The 18652-nt window shown below is 39.2% G+C and overlaps 1 protein-coding gene across 2 annotated transcripts in view; it reads right to left on the reverse strand.

The window, feature by feature from the left end:
* Positions 1 to 471: 471 nt before the first annotated feature.
* Positions 472 to 18652, reverse strand: part of si:dkey-206f10.1 (adenylate cyclase type 8) — a 29927-nt gene continuing 11746 nt past the window's right edge. The window contains exons 8-19 of one of the 2 annotated variants that reach the window (XM_017692536.2): positions 18270 to 18504; positions 17027 to 17212; positions 14604 to 14704; positions 14286 to 14487; positions 12207 to 12305; positions 11922 to 12094; positions 11719 to 11800; positions 11084 to 11242; positions 6517 to 6663; positions 6216 to 6308; positions 4388 to 4505; positions 472 to 2836 (exon numbers count right to left, since the gene is read on the reverse strand). In XM_017692536.2, the coding sequence (XP_017548025.1) occupies positions 2412 to 2836; positions 4388 to 4505; positions 6216 to 6308; positions 6517 to 6663; positions 11084 to 11242; positions 11719 to 11800; positions 11922 to 12094; positions 12207 to 12305; positions 14286 to 14487; positions 14604 to 14704; positions 17027 to 17212; positions 18270 to 18504 (2020 nt within the window). In that variant the 3' untranslated portion in view covers positions 472 to 2411. The remainder of the gene's footprint in view (positions 2837 to 4387; positions 4506 to 6215; positions 6309 to 6516; positions 6664 to 11083; positions 11243 to 11718; positions 11801 to 11921; positions 12095 to 12206; positions 12306 to 14285; positions 14488 to 14603; positions 14705 to 17026; positions 17213 to 18269; positions 18505 to 18652) is intronic. The other variant, XM_017692537.2, reaches the window with a different exon arrangement.

Genomic DNA, 18652 nt, shown 5'->3' on the forward strand with positions numbered 1-18652 from the left:
CACTTCTGCGCATTTTAACATACAATTAAAATTAAACTAATCGGAGAAAAATAATACATATAATGTAACCTGGCATTTAGAATGGCACATTATACATTTTGTGTTTATTTTTTCCCCCAATATGTTGAATTTAGCAAATGCCTCGTAATTGTGCACTGAGACTTGATGTTTAAGTTTGTTCTTTGTACTTGCACAACTATTTACACACATAACCATTACTGCTATTGTATATTTTGTGTAGTTTGTCTATATTTATTGTCTGTACTGTTGTCTGCAGCTGTTCTATGTTAAATGTATCACTGCGTCCTGGATAAACTACATTTTATTCCTCTCTATAAGCTCCTCGTAGATGAACTGAAATGACAATAAAGCTGAGTAGTAAAAATATTAACTTTTTTTTATTTAAAAATGTCATTTGATCAGGAGTATTCTGTTTTTCTTTTGCATACAACTGTGTGTATTGGTTTTCATGACATCACAAAATCTGTGAATTCAAAATAGCCTGATTTTGTTACCTGGTTTCCATATTCAGATTGGGGAGTTAACATTAAATCTTTACCAGTACTACATACTACATCAAAACCTTTTATTTCAAAAGGTGAGGGAAATTCAGTTTTTTTTTTATGATATGGGCCCTTTAATGTGCACCCATTGCCCCTAATCTCCATAGAATATACGAACATTGTCAATTAAACAGGATGCTCTGGAGCAGCCTCACATGAACCTAAGGTCACCATGCCCAATGCCAAGCATTAGCTAGAGGGGTACTGTTGCGGTTTGTATTGATTCATTTACTGTTAACATAATATCCCATTCAGAAGTGAATATAATATAATGTACTAATAGCAGGACTGCATGGATTCCTCAGGTTTTTGGATTTTCTGGCTCTGACATCATCAGGAATCAAGTATAAAATGTCTATAAATGAATTTTTGCAACAGTTTGTGAAGAAAGTATTAACATTTTAATAGACAATAGACTATAGTGTGCTTATGTGTATACGTATATGTACTTATACATTAATGTGCAATAGCCAGAAAGCACTCTTCACTTATTTTATTTCCAGTCAAAACAACCACTAAGTACAAGTTATTCATCTTTCAGTGTCTGAAAAAAAAGAAAACACATTAAACATTTAACAGAAAAAGATTCACATTGGCAACTACTCAAGCTGACCTTAGCTGCCTTCAAATTTCTCTCATGTGCATCTAAAATGACAAATGTAGATATTTCTGAGATTAGATATAATGCATTTACATTTTAAAGTCAGGAAACAGGATAAAAAGGGACTCCTAACAACCGTGCAAGACCTGGTAGACCACCAAAATTGTCCCAATCAGATAAACCCCACAGGTCAAACACAAGCCCCACGGGCCAAGACAGGCCCATGACACAGTTCCATTCAACCTGCAAAATTATTATTATCAATTATCTTATAAGCCCATTTCATACTAGAGTCTCCAACATGCACTACAACAAAGTGTGACAGTTTGACGACCTTCCTCCAACAACAATCTATGCTCCAATGGTTACACAAAAAGAAAAGATGTCTGGTGTCTAGTTTAAGCAAATAATAATAATAATACAAAAAAATGGCTAAAACAATTCATTTTTATTTAGAATTATTTTTGAATAAGTATTCAATGCTTGTTTTGCTTTTGCAATTTTGGTATGCTTTGAATGGCTCATTTGGGTCATGGCAAAATGATAAGTAACAATGAAAAATAAAAACACAGCTGGTCCATGCTGGGATTTTTAATATGACCATTTTAGTGGTTGCGTTTGACACCCCTGAGATAAACAGTACTTAAAGCTTTCATCTTTGAGAGAGTGGAGAGTCTTAGCTCAAAAAGCTTCAGTCATGCTTCAAAAATCCACAGGTGTTTCAGTCAAATGGTATGGGTATGAAAGGATGTGTAGCTGCCAAGAAGCCGTTACTGAGACAAAGAAACAGACACAAAAGAAGAACATGTGCACTAGAACAACAAAACCAGGCATCTAAAATGTGGAGTTTAACAGACTGATGAGTCTAAATTAGTAATTGAGGTTATTTGGATTGTGAGTCAGAACGTGCAACCAACTAAGTCTTAACTTTGGATGTGTGAAAAATGTCCCTGCAGATTTCTTGAAAAAGAATGGAATTTGTAAAGAAAGTAAAGAAGGGACACACTGAATACTAAGAAATGTGATCTTATATTCAGTTGTTGAGCCTTGTGTGTAATTTTCTGTCATAAAAAAACTAATAACTTGTACTTAATCGCGGCTTTGACTGGAAATACAATAACTAAAGGAGTGGTTTCTCACTTTTGCGCAGTACTGTGTGTTGATGTAATTTCCCTTTATGAATGAAGGCAACATGTCTACATCGGTCCATTTCAGAGGTAATGTGTTTCAAGGCTCAAGGATTTATGTTAGCACTGCACACTGTTAGTGGGCAAGGTGAATCTTCCAGTGATGCCTCTTTGCTTTTCCTTTTGAATGGCCCGGAGAAGACTGAACACCACACAGGCCAGCGTGTTTCTGCCTCCGCTGTGGCTGGCTGTCCCTCCACCTGCTGCAGGCCGGTTTCTGGTCCTTTGGCCCCTGTTATTGCTGATGAAGTATGTCCTTAAACGCCCCTGCCGCTCGCTTACGCCCTTTATGAAGATCTCACCGCGCAGCTCCAGCACAAAGCCCCAGTCTGCCAGGATTTTCTGGGTGGGCTCAGGTACCTGGATCCTCCCGCTGATGCCTGTGCTGTCCATGCGGCTCGCCAGGTTCACCGTCATCCCCCATATATCGTACTGTGGCTTAGCAGCACCAATAACGCCCGCAACTACAGGACCGTGTGCGATTCCTAATGCATAAGTTAAGAAAGGTTGGCATCAGATAGAAAGGTTGAGAAGATATTAAACTCATTATCATATATAATAATATATAAGCCATGATCAGGGGCGGGCCAGGGGTCGGCAACCCAAATGTTAAGATAAGCTATTGTGTCCTTTAACAATAATGAAGTCATCTTGGGATTGACAGCATTTATGTCCATTTCACTTTTCCATCTTGGCCTTAAATATGTGTTAGTATGTGCTGATGTTCAAAAATACAGACTCACTTTGCTCTGCTTTAAGCTTTAGCTCAGCTATAGCTGCTTTTCTTGCATCTCTGGGAGGAAACTTTCCCACAGAAGTAGAATAGCTTTTTCGTAAAATGTCTTCCGATGTTTGATTTTTCTTTGAGGCTTGAGTTGGCTCCTCATTCACCAGTTTCTTGTTTGGAGTTTTCTATTCTTCCTTAAATGGTGCCTGAATGTTGCACCATTCAAGGTGGAACTGGGAAATTTCAAAACCAAGAAGCTGGTGAATAAGAGCTGACTTTAGCCCCATGACTAGTGTTTTTTTTTTAGTGTTTGATGGTTTCTCTTTGCAGATTAAACATAACAGGAAACCAGCTGGACTGCTTAGAAATGCAAATAAATTTGTTGATTTGTCTCTAAATGTTTGATGTTTGTTTAAATCTTTCTTTTCTTTGCCAGTTCGTTAGCTACTAGCTAGGCCTGACTGCTGTCAGGGTTGGTATGAGGCCAGCAGTCTGTGTGCCAGTGTTTAGGTTGATGGGGTTGAAGGGTTAACTAGCAGATGCTTAAGGCCATTTATTGTTGGATTGTGTGTTTTACAACTGTGCATAAAAATGCTCCGCAAAGCTTTATTTTACTGCAAAGTAGCCACATGTTGCTAGTAGGCAGCTACCTAGGGCCTCAAACAAGCAAAGGGCCCTATGAAAATACAAATTAGATATACTGTACCTGTTGATATTAAATAACCTATTCTGAATAGGTTATATATATTTAAAAACAGATGTTATTTATGACTGTAGCAGTTATTTTTAGTAATTTAAATACAGCCCTCAGTCATGGTTATAATGGATCATTACATGTTGATATGTGATAACAACTATGTAAAGACACACTGGTATGAACAATCCAATTAAGCGATAATTTACATCTTGCACATCAGTTTTATCTCTGTATTGGCAGATAATTTTGCTTGTTTCAAGCTTTAATTCATAAATCAAACACATTATCTCACAGATTATTAATAAAATTAGTAAAATATCTAGAAATAAGTTAAATAATCTTAACAACAATCTCAAAATGAGAAACATTTCACTTGCCAAGATATCATTTTGTGCAGAGTAGATGGTTATGCCACTCAGGAGCTCAGAGTCATAACTCATTTAAAAGGTGCATCCAGGAGGCCCCATTTCTGACCAGTATGTTCTGTTTATGTAATTGTTTTTTATACCCATTGAGCAGTCTGAGGTTGTATTTGTGGTACTGTATTTTTAGATTGGTCTATTTTGTTATTAAAATAAGAAAAACAAACAACACAAATGCCCAAGATCTTACCGACACGGAGCTGGAAGCTGTTGGAGGTGTGTTTGTTGATTTCTCTTAGGGTCTCCTGCATTGCCATTGCGAACAACACCAGCTCACTCAGGTGATGCCAGTTACTTCCACCTCGAGTCTGAAGGGCCAGTTAGTTAACATGTACATCAGTGAGCACAATATAAAGTTCTCCTGTCCTATGTTTTTTTGTTTTATTTAGAAAAAGGAAAAAGTACATTAATATTAACATGACCAACGTCCAAACTCTCTATCTGTTAGAATTAAATAGGCTGTTTTTGTAGCTTAGATGTGTTTTTTTGGGTGGAACCACTGATTTTCAATATTTTGGCATGGGTTTATTGTTGAAATGTAATCACAGTCATTCAGAGTGGTTTGATGTGAAATGCACACGCTCATTTCTTTACAGTGGAGGTGACAGGAACCAGGGCTTGTAATATTAGATTTTAGATTAATGAATAATTCAGATTATACGTTTTTTTAGAAACAAGCATTTCACATCACACCACTCTGAACAACTGAGTAATTCAGAAATTTTGATAAATCAGTGCAATTTCCCTTTACATTCTGACTGAATTCCACAGAGACATTAAAAAATTAAATAAAAGCCCCTCCTTTTGGATGTGTGGATCCTTTCGAAAGCTGCAATGATACATTCGATTAACAGCCAGGAAGAGTATAACATTTTAGTATGATCCTCTACTTGTCAAACTTTTCACAACACATAATGGTTAGCCAGCAACAGGTTCGAACAATTTATCCTACCAAACATGCGCATATTATTAGTACAGCATAGTAACAGTAATAGTGTTTTAAATGTTTTAATGTGGTTTACTGTTAATTCAGTACAACCTTGGCTTAATATTATTACTCACCCCTCTTATAAGCTGATCTAGGCTATCAAACTATCTTAATCCTAACCTTAAATTATCCTGCACTTACTGTCTGCATCTGAGGCATTATAAGATCTGTTGTACCATTTGAGGTGGAACAAGAATGTTCGAACAAGAAGCAGGCAACTAAGAAGCTGGCTTCCCTGCTGAAAAAGGACCCTTAGAAACCTTTAGGATTCGTGATTTTGCTTTCTAATGGGAATTGGCTTAATGGTCTCCAGCACTATTTTCCTGTAGAACACCAAAAGATCCTATTAGAAAACCATCATATGCATTTAGAATCAGGTGTTGTTCACGTGTAAATACAGTTAGGACCCTTTACATTGTGACATCAACCTATTACAAACCCAAAACACATTATAAAACCATCTGGAATCAACAGGTAAAAGCACATAAAAGTACATAAAACTTATAAAATATCATAAGCGGACCTCTGAGAGAAAGAAATGTGAGATAAATAAATATATAGGATCTGGGCCTCTGAGCAATCAAAAAGAAAGGGACTATAATTGTCCATCCTAACAGTGTCCATAACCAACCTTGTAGGGATTTGCCTTTCAACAAAGTTCATTTCCATCCCTAATCATTCACACCTGCCGTACACAACAGATGGCTGACTTTCTTAGTGTTTGCTTTGAATTGAAGCCAAACTTGCTAGGAAGATAGATCCCCAGCAGGAGGGCTGACGATAAAAAATAGTCATTCAATTTTGTCGTTTTCCCAAATTCCCAAAGTAAGCAGACAAACTGTGACTTACTTCTGTTTGATATAAAATATGATATTCAAAAGTAAAATGATCACATCTAAGCATGTTTGAGAACAGACATATAATAACAGACAATGCAAGACATATAAGAATAGACAATAATCAGTCATGTTTAAATTGAAGCTCTTGCCAACATTTAACTATTTTAAAGAAAGATATTACAATGACCAACCTGTTTATCAGGTGATAAGCCAGATGCTGCCATGTAGCAGCTTCCAATTGTTTTGATTTTCTCAATATCCAAAAAATATGTCTCTTCCAGCAGCTGTCTCAGAGAAAGAGTGGATAAAGGGAGGGGGAAAGAAGGACAAGGTGAATCACAGATAAATCAATATCTCACCACCTCTTCTGCTAGTAGCCTCTTCTTCTACCACATACTTTGGAGACTCCATTAGCCTCAGTGTAGTTTGCTTCTTGGTTATATAATCATAAATCTGCAAATCACCTGTAGTCTACAAATCAGCTGAACTCACCTCATCAAAGTCAGTAATGATATCATTGAGAAGCCTGAGAGATTCCACCCCCTCGCATTTAATCTCTTTCTGCTCATAGTAGTCATTGAAGCCAGCGATGGAGGCAAACATCACCCCTACCTCATCATATGACTGGGCATACAGCTCCTGTACAAAGAGATACAGTGATACAAGTGGCACAAATGTTTCAAAGTGATGCAGTCAAATTGGTTCCAGCTCCTGGTGACAATATGGTTTTGTTTCTCTTCAGAATATCCTGCCTTCTTTTAGGTTCTTTGGGCTTCTTATGGACTGCTTCATGATTCCTCTGATTTTACCAAGTTTCACCAACATCAAATTTTAAATACATTTTAAAATACTTTTTATTGTCCAGCTTTCACACCCTTAAAGAAGTACAGGAATGAATATTTTGTAGACACAACATTATATTTGAAGATTATAATTAATAAATAAATGATCTTCATCATTTATCAGTGGCAAAGTGTGGCAGTCATTGTCATTGTCAAAACCTTTGTTTTCTTTCATTTAAGCTGAAGTGGCATCGGTTTTTAAATTTACTTACAAGTTTCCTTACAATTTTCTTACAAGTTCAGGTGTTCCTGATTTTCCACTATGATCGTTATGTTATCCTAATATCAAAGATAATTTCTTCTCCAGTCCTGCTTGTTTTTTTAACGTTCAGCGTACAGGTTAAACAAGTATGGTGATAGTAAGCAGCCTTGTCTTATATCTCTACATGGAACCAGTCTGTTCTTCATTTCTGCAAATGACTTTGTCTTGTTGATCCGTGTAGAGATTCCTCATTAGAACAATTAAGTCCTGTAGTGTCCCTATTTTCATAATGACTTTCTATAATTGTATCTCGTTGACACTATGAGTGGATTTACTGTAGTAAATGAAATACATGTTCACTTCTTATTTACAGACATACAATATACAGACAGCTCTCAATACATAAAATACACTTCCTGAGTATCTACATATACCAGCCACTTTATTAGAACAGTCAGCGACTGTTGTCCATCCAATATTGCTCAATTTATGGCACTCATCACCTATCCTTCATCAAATGTTAGTTTCTGACCACAGAGCTGCTCTTGGCACAATATTTCTGAGTGATGACCACTCTCAACCTAGTGGTGTGGACGTTTGCACATACTCTAGTAACACTATATAACAGTAACACTCCTAAATCAGCCATTAGAGGTGTACTTTGTGTACTTCTGGTGCCGGTCCCAAGCCCGGATAAATGGTGAGGGTTGCGTCAGGAAAGGCATCCGGCGTAAAACTTGTGCCAAAACTATCATGCGGATCACAAATATGATTGCCATACCAGATCGGTCGAGGCCCGGGTTAACAATGACCGCCTCCGGTGCTGTTGACCAGCAGGGTGCCGGTGGAAATTGGACTACTGTAGGTCGAAGACCATCAAAGAGGAGAGGAGGAAGGTGGGTTAGAAGGCAGCGAGAGAGAAGGAAAGGCAGGAGTGTGGAGGTTAGAGTAGGGACTCTAAACATAGGGACAATGACTGGTAAAGGCAGAGAGCTTGCAGACATGATGGAGAGAAGGAAGGTAGATATTCTGTGTGTCCAGGAGACCAGATGGAAAGGAAGCTTGGGAAAAGTGTTCTGGATGTAAAGAGAGTGTCAGACAGGATCATGAGCCTGAAGTTGGAGTTTGATGGTGTAATTTTGAATGTGGTCAGTTCATATGCACCACAGGTTGGTTGTCAGCTAGAGGAGAAAGAGGAATTTTGGAGTAAGATGGATGAAGTGGTAGATGGTGTCCCTAGAGAGGAGATATTAGTGATTGGTGCAGACTTCAATGGACATGGGATGAAGAGGTGCTGGGTATGTATGGCGTGAAAGACAGAAATGCGGAAGGTCAGATGGTTGTAGATTTTGCAAAGAGAATGGAAATGGCTGTGGTGAACACGTATTTTCAGAAGAGGGAAGAACACAGGGTGACATACAAGAGTGGAGGGAGGTGCACACAGGTGGATTATATCCTTAGCAGGAGATGCCACCTAAATAAGATTGGAGATTGTAAAGTGGTGCCAGGGGAAAGTGTAGCAAGGCAGCAGAGGGTGGTTGTCTGTAGAATGAGATTAGAAACAAAGAAGAGGAAGAGAGTGAAGACAGAGCCAAAGATTAGATGGTGGAAGCTGAAGGAGGAGGATGGTTACAGTTCAGGGAAAAATTGCAACAGGCCCTTGGGGGCAGTGAGGAGCTACCTGAGGACTGGGAAACTACAGCTAAGGTGGTGAGAGAAACTGGCAAGAATGTGTTGGGTGTTTCGTCTGGTCAGAGGAAAGAAGACAAGGAAAGTTGGTGGTTGAATGAGGAAGTCCAGGAGAGTATTCAGAAGAAGAAGGCAGCTAAGAAAAAGTGGGATAACCAGAGAGATGAAGGAAGTAGGCAGGAGTACTGTGAGGCTAGTCACACAGCGAAAAGAATGGTGACAAAGGCAAAGGCTCAGGCCTATGATGAGCTGTATGAGAGGTTGGACAGTAAAGAAGGAGTAAAGGACTTGTATCGTTTGGCTAAACAGAGAGATAGAGCTGGAAAGGATGTACAGCAGGTTAGGCTGATAAAGGATAGAGAGGGAAATGTACTAGTGAGTGAACAGAGAGTGATGAGTAGATGGATGGAGTGCTTTGAAGAACTAATGAATGAGGAAAACAAGAGAGAGAGGAGGACAACAGGGGGAGAGATTGTGGATCAGGAAGTGCAGAGAATTAGTAAAGTGGAAGTGAGGGCAGCTTTAAAAAGGATGAAGAATGGAAAGGCAGTTGGTCCAGATGACATACCTGTGGAGGTATGGAGATGTTTAGGAGAGAAGGCTGTGGACTTTTTAACCAGGTTGTTTAACAAAATCCTGGAGAGTGAGAGGATGCCTCTCCTGTGAGAAGAGTGGAGAAGCAGTGTACTGGTCCCCATTTTTAAGAACAAGGGTGATGTGCAGAGCTGCAGTAACTACAGAGGTATAAAGTTGATGAGCCACACCATGAAGGTATGGGAAAGAGTTGTTGAAGCAAGGCTAAGGGGAGAGGTTCAGATCAGTGAGCAGCAGTTTGGTTTCATGCCCAGAAAGAGTACCACAGATGCAATTTGTGTGTTGAGAGTGTTGGTAGAGAAGTACAGAGAAGGTCAGAAGGAGCTACATTGTGTCTTTGTGGATCTAGAGAAGGCATATGATAGGGTGCCAAGAGAGGAACTGTGGTACTGTATGAGGAAGTCAGGTGTAGCTGAAAAGTATGTTAGGGTGGTGCAGGACATGTATGAGGATAGTGAGACAGTGGTGAGATGTGCAGTTGGAGTGACAAATGGTTTCAAGGTGAAGGTAGGGTTACATCAGGGATCAGCTTTGAGCCCCTTCTTGTTTGCAATGGTGATGGATAAGTTGACAGATGAGGCTCCATGGACCATGATGTTTGCAGATGACATGGTAATCTGTGGTGAGAGTAGAGAGCAGGTGGAAGAGAATCTGGAGAGGTGGAGGTTTACACTGGAGAGGAGAGGAATGAAGGTCAGTAGAGACAAGACGGAATACATGTGTGTGAATGAGAGGGAGGCAGGTGGAAAGGTGAAGAAGCAAGGAGTAGAGGTCGTAAAGGTGGATGACTTCAAATATCTTGGGTCAACCATCCAGAGCAATGGACAGTGCAGAAAAGAGGTGAAGAAGAGGGTGCAGGCAGGATGGAGTGGGTGGAGACGGGTGTCAGGGCTGATGTGTGACAGAAGGATAGCAGCAAGAGTGAAAGGGAAGGTTTACAAGACAGAAAGTGCGTCCTGCTATGATGTATGGTTTGGAGACTGTGGAAGTGACAAGGATGGACAAGATTAGAAATGAGCAGATCAGAGGGACAGTGAAGGTGGAGCAGTTTGGAGATAAAGCCAGAGAGGCCAGGTTGAGATGGTTTGGACATGTGTTGAGGAGGAATAGTGGATATATTGGGCAAAGAATTTTGGAGATGGAGCTGCCGGGCAGAAGGAGAAGAGGTAGACCTCAGAGAAGGTTTATGGATGTAGTGAAGGTGGACATGGAGATGGTTGGTGTAAAAGTAGAGGAGGCAGTGGATAGGGCAAGATGGAGGCAGATGATCCGCTGTGGCGACCCCTAAAGGGAGCAGCCGAAAGAAGAAGAAGAAGAACAGTAACACTCCTACCAGCACAACACACACTACTATGTCAGCATTACTGCTGTGCTGAGAATGATCCACCACCCAAATAACATCCTGTGCTCAGAAACTGACCAATAATGAATGAAGTAGAGCAGTGGTCACCATTTCTGCTCATGGAGATCTACCTTTCTGGACAGGATTGATGAGCTAGGGTTTGTGGTTGGAGCTGAGATCTGCAGGAAGGTAGATCTCCAGAAACAGGGTTGGTGACCACTGGAGTAGAGGGTATGTATTGCAACAGATGGGCTACAGTCTGTAGATCTACACAGTGGACCTATAAGGCAGGTGTTTCTAATAAAGTGGACATTTTTTGTCAGGCTCATTATCATCACTGTAAATGGACAATGATAAATGGTTGATTTTATGTGTTGTGGCACCACTTACATCATCATTCTTGTTCCTGTCCAGAAAGTGGCGCGTGACGTGTGCGGGCAGGATGTTATGCAGCAGACACTCATTGTGCTCCCTCAGCTCCCGCATGTCCTCCACTTCCTGCTGAGCCTGCAGACGCCACAAAAAGTCCAGTCTCGCTGTGGCCTCCCACTGATCCCAGCACCAGACAGGATGAAGTAGTGGCAAGAAATCGTATTGCATGTAAAAAGAACAGTTTGGTGAAAAATGTCTTTAAATTTGTAATTTTATTCCGAATGCAGTCGTTTATAGTTTGTAACACTGTATGATACACTTTCTCTAAACTGATGGTCATACAGTGTCAGAAACCACAAAAGCATGTCTATTTGAGATTGCTGAACAGCCAAGGCAAGTGTGTGATGATGTTTAATATACTGAAGAAAAATTATGATAAAATATGGCCTGTGCAAAAGTTAGGGCACATTTTATATTTTGTGCTTCATTTTATTGTATATTTTTTGTTGTTGTTGTTGTTGTTGAACTTGTTTTTTCACTTAGAAAATGAACAAAACATGTAATTTGCTCAGGATGTCCAAACTTTTGCATAGGACAGTGTAATGGTGTGAATGAACGTTACATGTCCACACTAAAATGTTGAGGCACCGTACCTGTCGGCCATTGTAGAACACAGCTATCACAAACATGGCCATTAACAGAATGGACACTCCCTTTCTCCTTAAATAGTGAGATCTAGAAATGACACACATAATGTGTGTATTTCAATACTGTAGAATGTACTGATTTTAAGGATTTGTTCAGGTTCATTTTTTTCAGAATTCACTTTTCAGAATGTTTTCACATGTAAACCTACCTGAGCATTTGCTCCTGCTCCTGCTGACTGACATAAAGTGCATGGAAGGCCACTTCGATGAAGTAAGTGTAGACAGTGACCACCAGTAACAGAACAGTCAGCTTCAGCAGCGAATTCAGTCTCAGAAACACAGCACAGGTAACCATAGAGACAACCCCGCTCAGTACAAAAAACTACAGAATGTAGGAGAGAGAGAGAGAGAGAGAGAGAGAGAGAGACACATGTTGAAAACACACAAAATACTTTAATGCATTCTTTTACTTATGTCTGAGGGATAAGTCTCACCTCAGGATGGGTGCAGATGGTTAGGGGCATTTGGCTGGACAGATCCACATTGTTCTTATCACCACTCTCTTCTTCTGTATCCATTAAATTACACCAAACCTACACAATTCCAGTATATGTAAAATGTATTGTGCCATTGCTTATAAAACATGGGATATGAACACTGTACACACTGTAGAAATAACTGATAACAAGCTATTGGTATGCTTTCATTGCATCATAGAACCTTTTCTTGTATCTCTGAAAGGGTATCTTTGAACAAGAAGTAAATTTTCTTAATATTTACACTGAAAAAGCTTGTGCATACACATTGAATAAAGTGATACATTGAATTTACTTGATTTAAATGTTTAGAATTTTCAAATTAATGCAAAATATTACATGACGTTCTTGCTAAAAGGCAGTAACTTAGAATACTTTGAAAGTTTTGCTGGTTTGTGGTTTTGTGGCATGTTTGGCCTGCTAACTAAGCTTTTACTTCCTATACAGAAACCATATAGAAATGCAATATCAATGCTATAATGTACAATCTAGGCTAATAAACAATTCAACAAATTTAGTTTAACTACTCAAATCCCTTGAGTAGGTTAATGTTGTGAATGTTAAAGCCAGCAACAGTCAAGATTTTATTGTTGATCTCTTTACGTCATCTACAAAATGTTGTATTGTAATGTTTGTGTGCATAATAAACGGACAATTACGTTAATAGAAAGTAAAAGAGCAACATAAACAGCTGCCGCTCTTGCTTTGCGACACAGGTGTTTTGCGTCCAGTGTGAAATACCAAGTGTCGCGAGTGACTTCGGATTAACATGGGCGACGCATCACATCCAGTGTGAAATGGGGTCCATACAGCGCCGCCTCTGCTGCACCAGAGCCCGTCATCCAGGCCCAGTCCCAATTCACCCCTCGCCCACCACTTAGCCCTTAGCGCTCCGTTTCGCACATTCATGCCTGGGGTTAGGGTGTCCCAATTTTTGTTGAGATAGAGGGGTAGGGCGAAGTACAAGGCCCTCCAAACGGAGGTTTTTCAGAGACACACTAAACCGAGAGTTATGAGAAAAAAAGAAAAACAAGCATACAAAGTCGCTAAAACTATGCTAATGTCTCAGTCGCTAGCAAACTAATTTTCCAGTTCCACCTTAAATAGTCCAGCAGTTCTGACGCCTAAAGCGTACAAAGACACAGATCTACTTGTGCCAATTTGACCAAATAGATTTTAAGTTTAAAAATTTAAGGACCATCAAAAAATTCACCCCAGATCCCCCTTGTACTAGCTTAATCTGACTATCAGTTGACCTTTAGTGACACCCCTGTCAGATCACATTTGAATCTTTATCATCTGAAGTTGTGTCAGTGCTTTAGTAAGACAGAATCAAACATGTTCTGTGGTGAGCAGAGCTGTGATCAAGCTAATGCTAAATATCATTAGCTGATACTAACCAGTTCTCTGTTAGCAGCACTGTTCAACATTTAGTAATTGTTTGATAGACGTTAGATTGCCATTTATTGAATGATGGCTTGAAAACTGAGCATTGTGTTAACTTAAGTCAGCTTTTAAGCAAGCTAAACTATTTGATTCTTCTCAGTATTGAAGTAACCCAAGACAAGATGACCAAAGAGCTACATACATGCTTCTGTGTGACTTAACATAAGTGTGAATCGGAAATTACATTGGAATTTCCTTGATGTGTTTCGGCTTTAAACATGGTATCAAAGAAGGTCTCTGATCTAGCTGAGCATTTTCTCTCAGTGATAGTTTGGGTTGGTGGAACTGCGAGGGGATATTGTTGATATTATTGGTTAATATTATGTTAGTGCATGGCGATATAGTAAAAATTCTTCAAAAAGACGTTTCACAAGAGCAAAGGTCATTACATTTTGATCAAATATAATGGGAAAAATATGTGGTATGGAATGATCAGACATGCTTAATTTGACCACGTACATGAACTAACAAGGTGAAAAAAAGATCATTCTGGTTTCAGGTGCATGATGTGAGATTGTTAAGGAAGATCTGACATAGCATGAATGAATATGAGACAGTCTGTAGGTCCAGGTAGGTGGTGTTAGGCCTCACCATGTCAGCAGAAGCCATGCCGAAGTTAATGGCTATAGCAGTGATGGTCAGCAGGCTGCGCATGCTGTTGTTTTCATGGATCCAGCAGCAAAGTTGTTGCAGGACAGCAGGAGAGCGCTTAAACTCCTCAGACAGCGCCATCACCAACAACAGCAGATAGCCCAGCAGCACCAGGCTGAACTGAATCACAATGGGATATAACCTGTACGAGGAGGAACGAGGAGAACGTGAAGGCAGATACAAGATAAAACACATAATTTTGTATGAAACACATTAAACCCTGCAGAAATGCTAACTAGAATCTGGCTGGCTGTTTACCTGGGTGCAGGGATGAGAGTCTGGACTGCCATGAGGAAGAGGAACATGATGAAGGAGCACACCAGGTTGGTCTTAAAAGTTTCATCTCTAATTTGTGAGAACTAAGACATGGGAGTAGAAAGAAAATGAGCCTCAATGTAATTAGGAGCCCAAGCACTTAGTGTTGGACACTATTTATTTATTTTTTGCTATTTTTCCTATTGCTGTTCTTATCATTACTGTCATATCAAAACCTCTTTTTACACCATTTGAAAACATCAACCATTTACAATGTGTAAACATTTGATTAAGAATACACTAATATAAATAGTCAAAAATTAATGCAATAAAATCATGCAACATGAACATAAAACAAAGGATCATTTCAGCCTAAAACTAATATGCTATAGCTTGTGTTGTGCAGGTTTCTATAGCTCAGCATTGCATTCCTCAGCCTTATCAGTTTGACACAATTCACAGTTCTGCACTGCTTTCAGGTTTCTGTTCATCAATTCATTACAATACCCAGCATGTATTACACATGTACATGATGCAACGTTTGAGAATCCCTATGGTGTCAACTAATCCTGATTGCTGGTCTACACTAATCTTCAGGCCAATAAATACAGCAAAGCTATTAAGGTTAACATACGTAACTAGGTTAAGTTTTTCTCCCACTCATCTGGCAAGTCATTCCTGTTGTTTGTGTAATCTGTTGTAATGATTTGAAGACAAGCAGAGCTCTACAGTTCCAATTATATATTCAGTTTCCTAGCAGTACCACGTTATATATAACTTCCTTCTTCAATCACAAGTTAAATGTGATTGAGTTAAAAAAAACCTGGTGTAATAGCCCCCCAAAAATCCACCCCAAAACAGCTGTAGTTTTTTGAAGGTCTTCTACCTTCAAAGTACATCATCATAAGGGGGATTTCCTAAAAACTACTGTAAAAAACTCACTAAAACTACTCTAAAAACTACTGTAGCACTGCTGTGGGCATGTTACCAACAGATGCAGTTACATTTTTCGTTTTGGTCAGAGTCAAAGTTTCTCTATTGGATAACTATAGTTTTATGCAAATTTTGGGCACCCCTGATTCAAATGTGAAAATAAGTCAACATTCTCTACAGAGAACACACTTCTGCACATTTTAATACACAATTACTGATTGTTTGCTGAATAGAACATATATTTAACAGTTATGGCACGTTTAATACTTTATGTTTTTATTTCATGTTGTACACTATATTGCCGAAAATATTCACTTGTCTGCCTTCACATGCATATGAACTTGAGTGAGATCCCTCTCCTAATTCATAGGGTTTAATATGATGTCAGCCCACCCTTTGCAGCTATAACAGCTTCATCTCTTCTGGGAAGGCTTTCCACAAGGTTTAGGAGTGTGTTTATGAGAATTTTTGACCATTCTTCTAGAAGCACATTTGTGAGGTCAGACACTGATGTTGGATGAGATGGCCTGGCTCGCAGTCTCTGCTCTAATTCATCCCAAAGGTGTTCTATTGGGTTGAGGTCAGGACTCTGTGCAGGCCAGTCAAGTTCTTCCACATCAGACTCGCTCATCCATGTCTTTATGGACCTTGCTTTGTGCACTGGTGCGCAATCATGTTGGAACAGGAAGGGGCCATCCCCAAACTGTTCGCACAAAGTTGGGAGCATGAAATTGTCCAAAATCTCTTGGTCTGCTGAAGCATTAAGAGTTCCTTTCACTGGAATTAAGGGGCCGAACCCACCTCCTGAAAAACAACCCCACACCATAACCCCCCTCCACCAAACCTTACACTTGGCACAATGCAATCAGACAATTACTCGTCCATCAGATGAAGCATGATCCACACAGAGAAGTGTGATTCATCACTCCAGAGTACACTTCCCAATCACTTCCACTTTGTTATAATACTACTGACAGTTAATTGTGGAATATTTAGTAGTGAGGAAATTTCACAACTGGACTTGTTGCACAGGTGTTGTCCTATCACTGTACCATGCTGGAATTCACTGAGCTCCTCAGAGCGACCCATTCTTTCATAAATGTTTGTAGAAGCAGTCTGCATGCCTAGGTTCTTGGTTTTATATACCTGTGGCCATAGAAGTGACTGGAACACCTGGAGTCAATGATTAGATGGGATGGAGGAATATAGTGGGAAATGGGGGAATATAGTGTATATTTCATGTTATGGGGAATTTTAATTTCAGGCTTTTACCCAATATGTTAAGCTATATAAATTGAAATTTTGCACTAAAATTGCTGAAATGACATATTTAAGTGTGTTCTCTGTAGAGCGTGTATTGTTTTATCCTCACTTAGAACATCAACAAAACATGTAATTTGATCAGGGGTGTTTGCATAAGATGGTATAAAATTTTAGAGATGTTTTGTTATGATAGCAACATTAAATTTCTTGTGAAGGTGAGCGATAACTACCTTCTCCTCAATGTGTGTGTCCTTGAACACCAGTGTGGCCGCAGTGATGTGCTCCTGCCTCATGCGCTCACTGCTGCGAAGGTCGATGGCGTGCTCAATCCGTTTATTAATCTCCTTGGAGCTGGAGCGTCGGTTTCTTGAGTTCGGCAGCTGCAGTAAGGAGCCATTAGTGAATGAAGCCAAAATCTGTGAGAATTAAATATCATCATCATCTTCATCAAAATCAAAGTTTTCATTTAGATCTGCACCAGGGACTGTTGTATGGCCCCAAGCCCTTCAGCAATGTTGTTTACCATACTAGTCAGGATTGTTATGTGAATAATTATAAATTATGAACAGAATTATGAACTATATTATGAATACATGTTTTTAGCTGAAGAAAATCAGAGACCATTATTCATTTATTAAGTTTGCAGACAAAATAGCTGTTAAGTGCGAGTTATTAATTTTCAGTGTCAGTTAAAAAAAAGAAAGAAAAATAAATATAATAACATATATGAACATAATATCATTAATTTATAATTATATAAAAGCTTAAACTTTAAAAAATTCTGTATTTTGCCTTTATTACGCCTTCTCTTCACTATTAAAGCTTCTTCCGTTTTTCCACACCTCTGAAGTTCAGTCTTAGAAGTTGGTTGCATTTTCTGCTTCTCATGATCCAAATAAGTTGAGGTGTTGTACCATCCTTCCAGACTCATAATGTTGAGTTGTCTTCTACACAATGGAGGGATGAGAAATCCTGTGGATTTTTTCAGATATGAAGCCAAAGGCGAGGGTGATTTTCTCTTTTCTCTCTAAATGAAAGTTTTAAGTGCTGTTTATTTTATGGGGACAGTTTTGGTGGTCTACCAGGTCTTGCCCGTTTGTTAGGAGTCACATTTTCTTTGTGTCTTTTATTCATTGTTTGAACCCTAGTTTTGGAAAGTCCTGCTATTCCTTTAATTTTCCTCATCCTAACAAAAGTGTATTATCTTACACTTCAGCTCCTCAGATATATCTCCTACAGAAAGAATAACTTGCATTTAATGGTTCTTTTGACTGAAAATTATCGGAAGGGTTGGTCTCTGACTTTTGCACAGAAAAATGTGTTATTTCAACAACATTTTGCAAGCGGAATGCAGTTAGATCTTACATTAGCAGTGATTTGTATCTTTCATTATCTTAAATCATCTTTAGAAATGTGACATTCAAAAACACTTAGTTCTTGTATTGTAGTCTATTGGACTTAATAGCTTCTTACACAGTTCATTTCAACCATGTTGCCGAAGGGAATATTCGTGTTCCAGGTGTGACTGGTTGTGCGCATCTTGTGAGGCCCTGCCTCCATTTCATTGAGATCCTCCTCCTTATGGCAAATGAGGAAAGTGTCGATGTTATGTTTTCGTAGAAACTCGTTGCGTTCATAACCACGCCCATCCTCGGTTTGGTAGTTCCCTTCCAGACAGTCCAGGGTGGCTCGTGAGATGTGTATACGACTGATAATAGAAAAAACAATTATGCAAATCATTTTGTTAAACAATAAATGACTTACACTGTATATCAAATTTAAGGATCAGTTAGGTAGAGAGGTTTTTGGTTTAAATGGTCCTGCAATGTTATTTTCCCTTAGTTAGTTTTTTGTTT

Source organism: Pygocentrus nattereri, chromosome 4 (genome assembly GCF_015220715.1).
Source record: "Pygocentrus nattereri isolate fPygNat1 chromosome 4, fPygNat1.pri, whole genome shotgun sequence".
Classification (NCBI taxonomy): domain Eukaryota; kingdom Metazoa; phylum Chordata; class Actinopteri; order Characiformes; family Serrasalmidae; genus Pygocentrus; species Pygocentrus nattereri.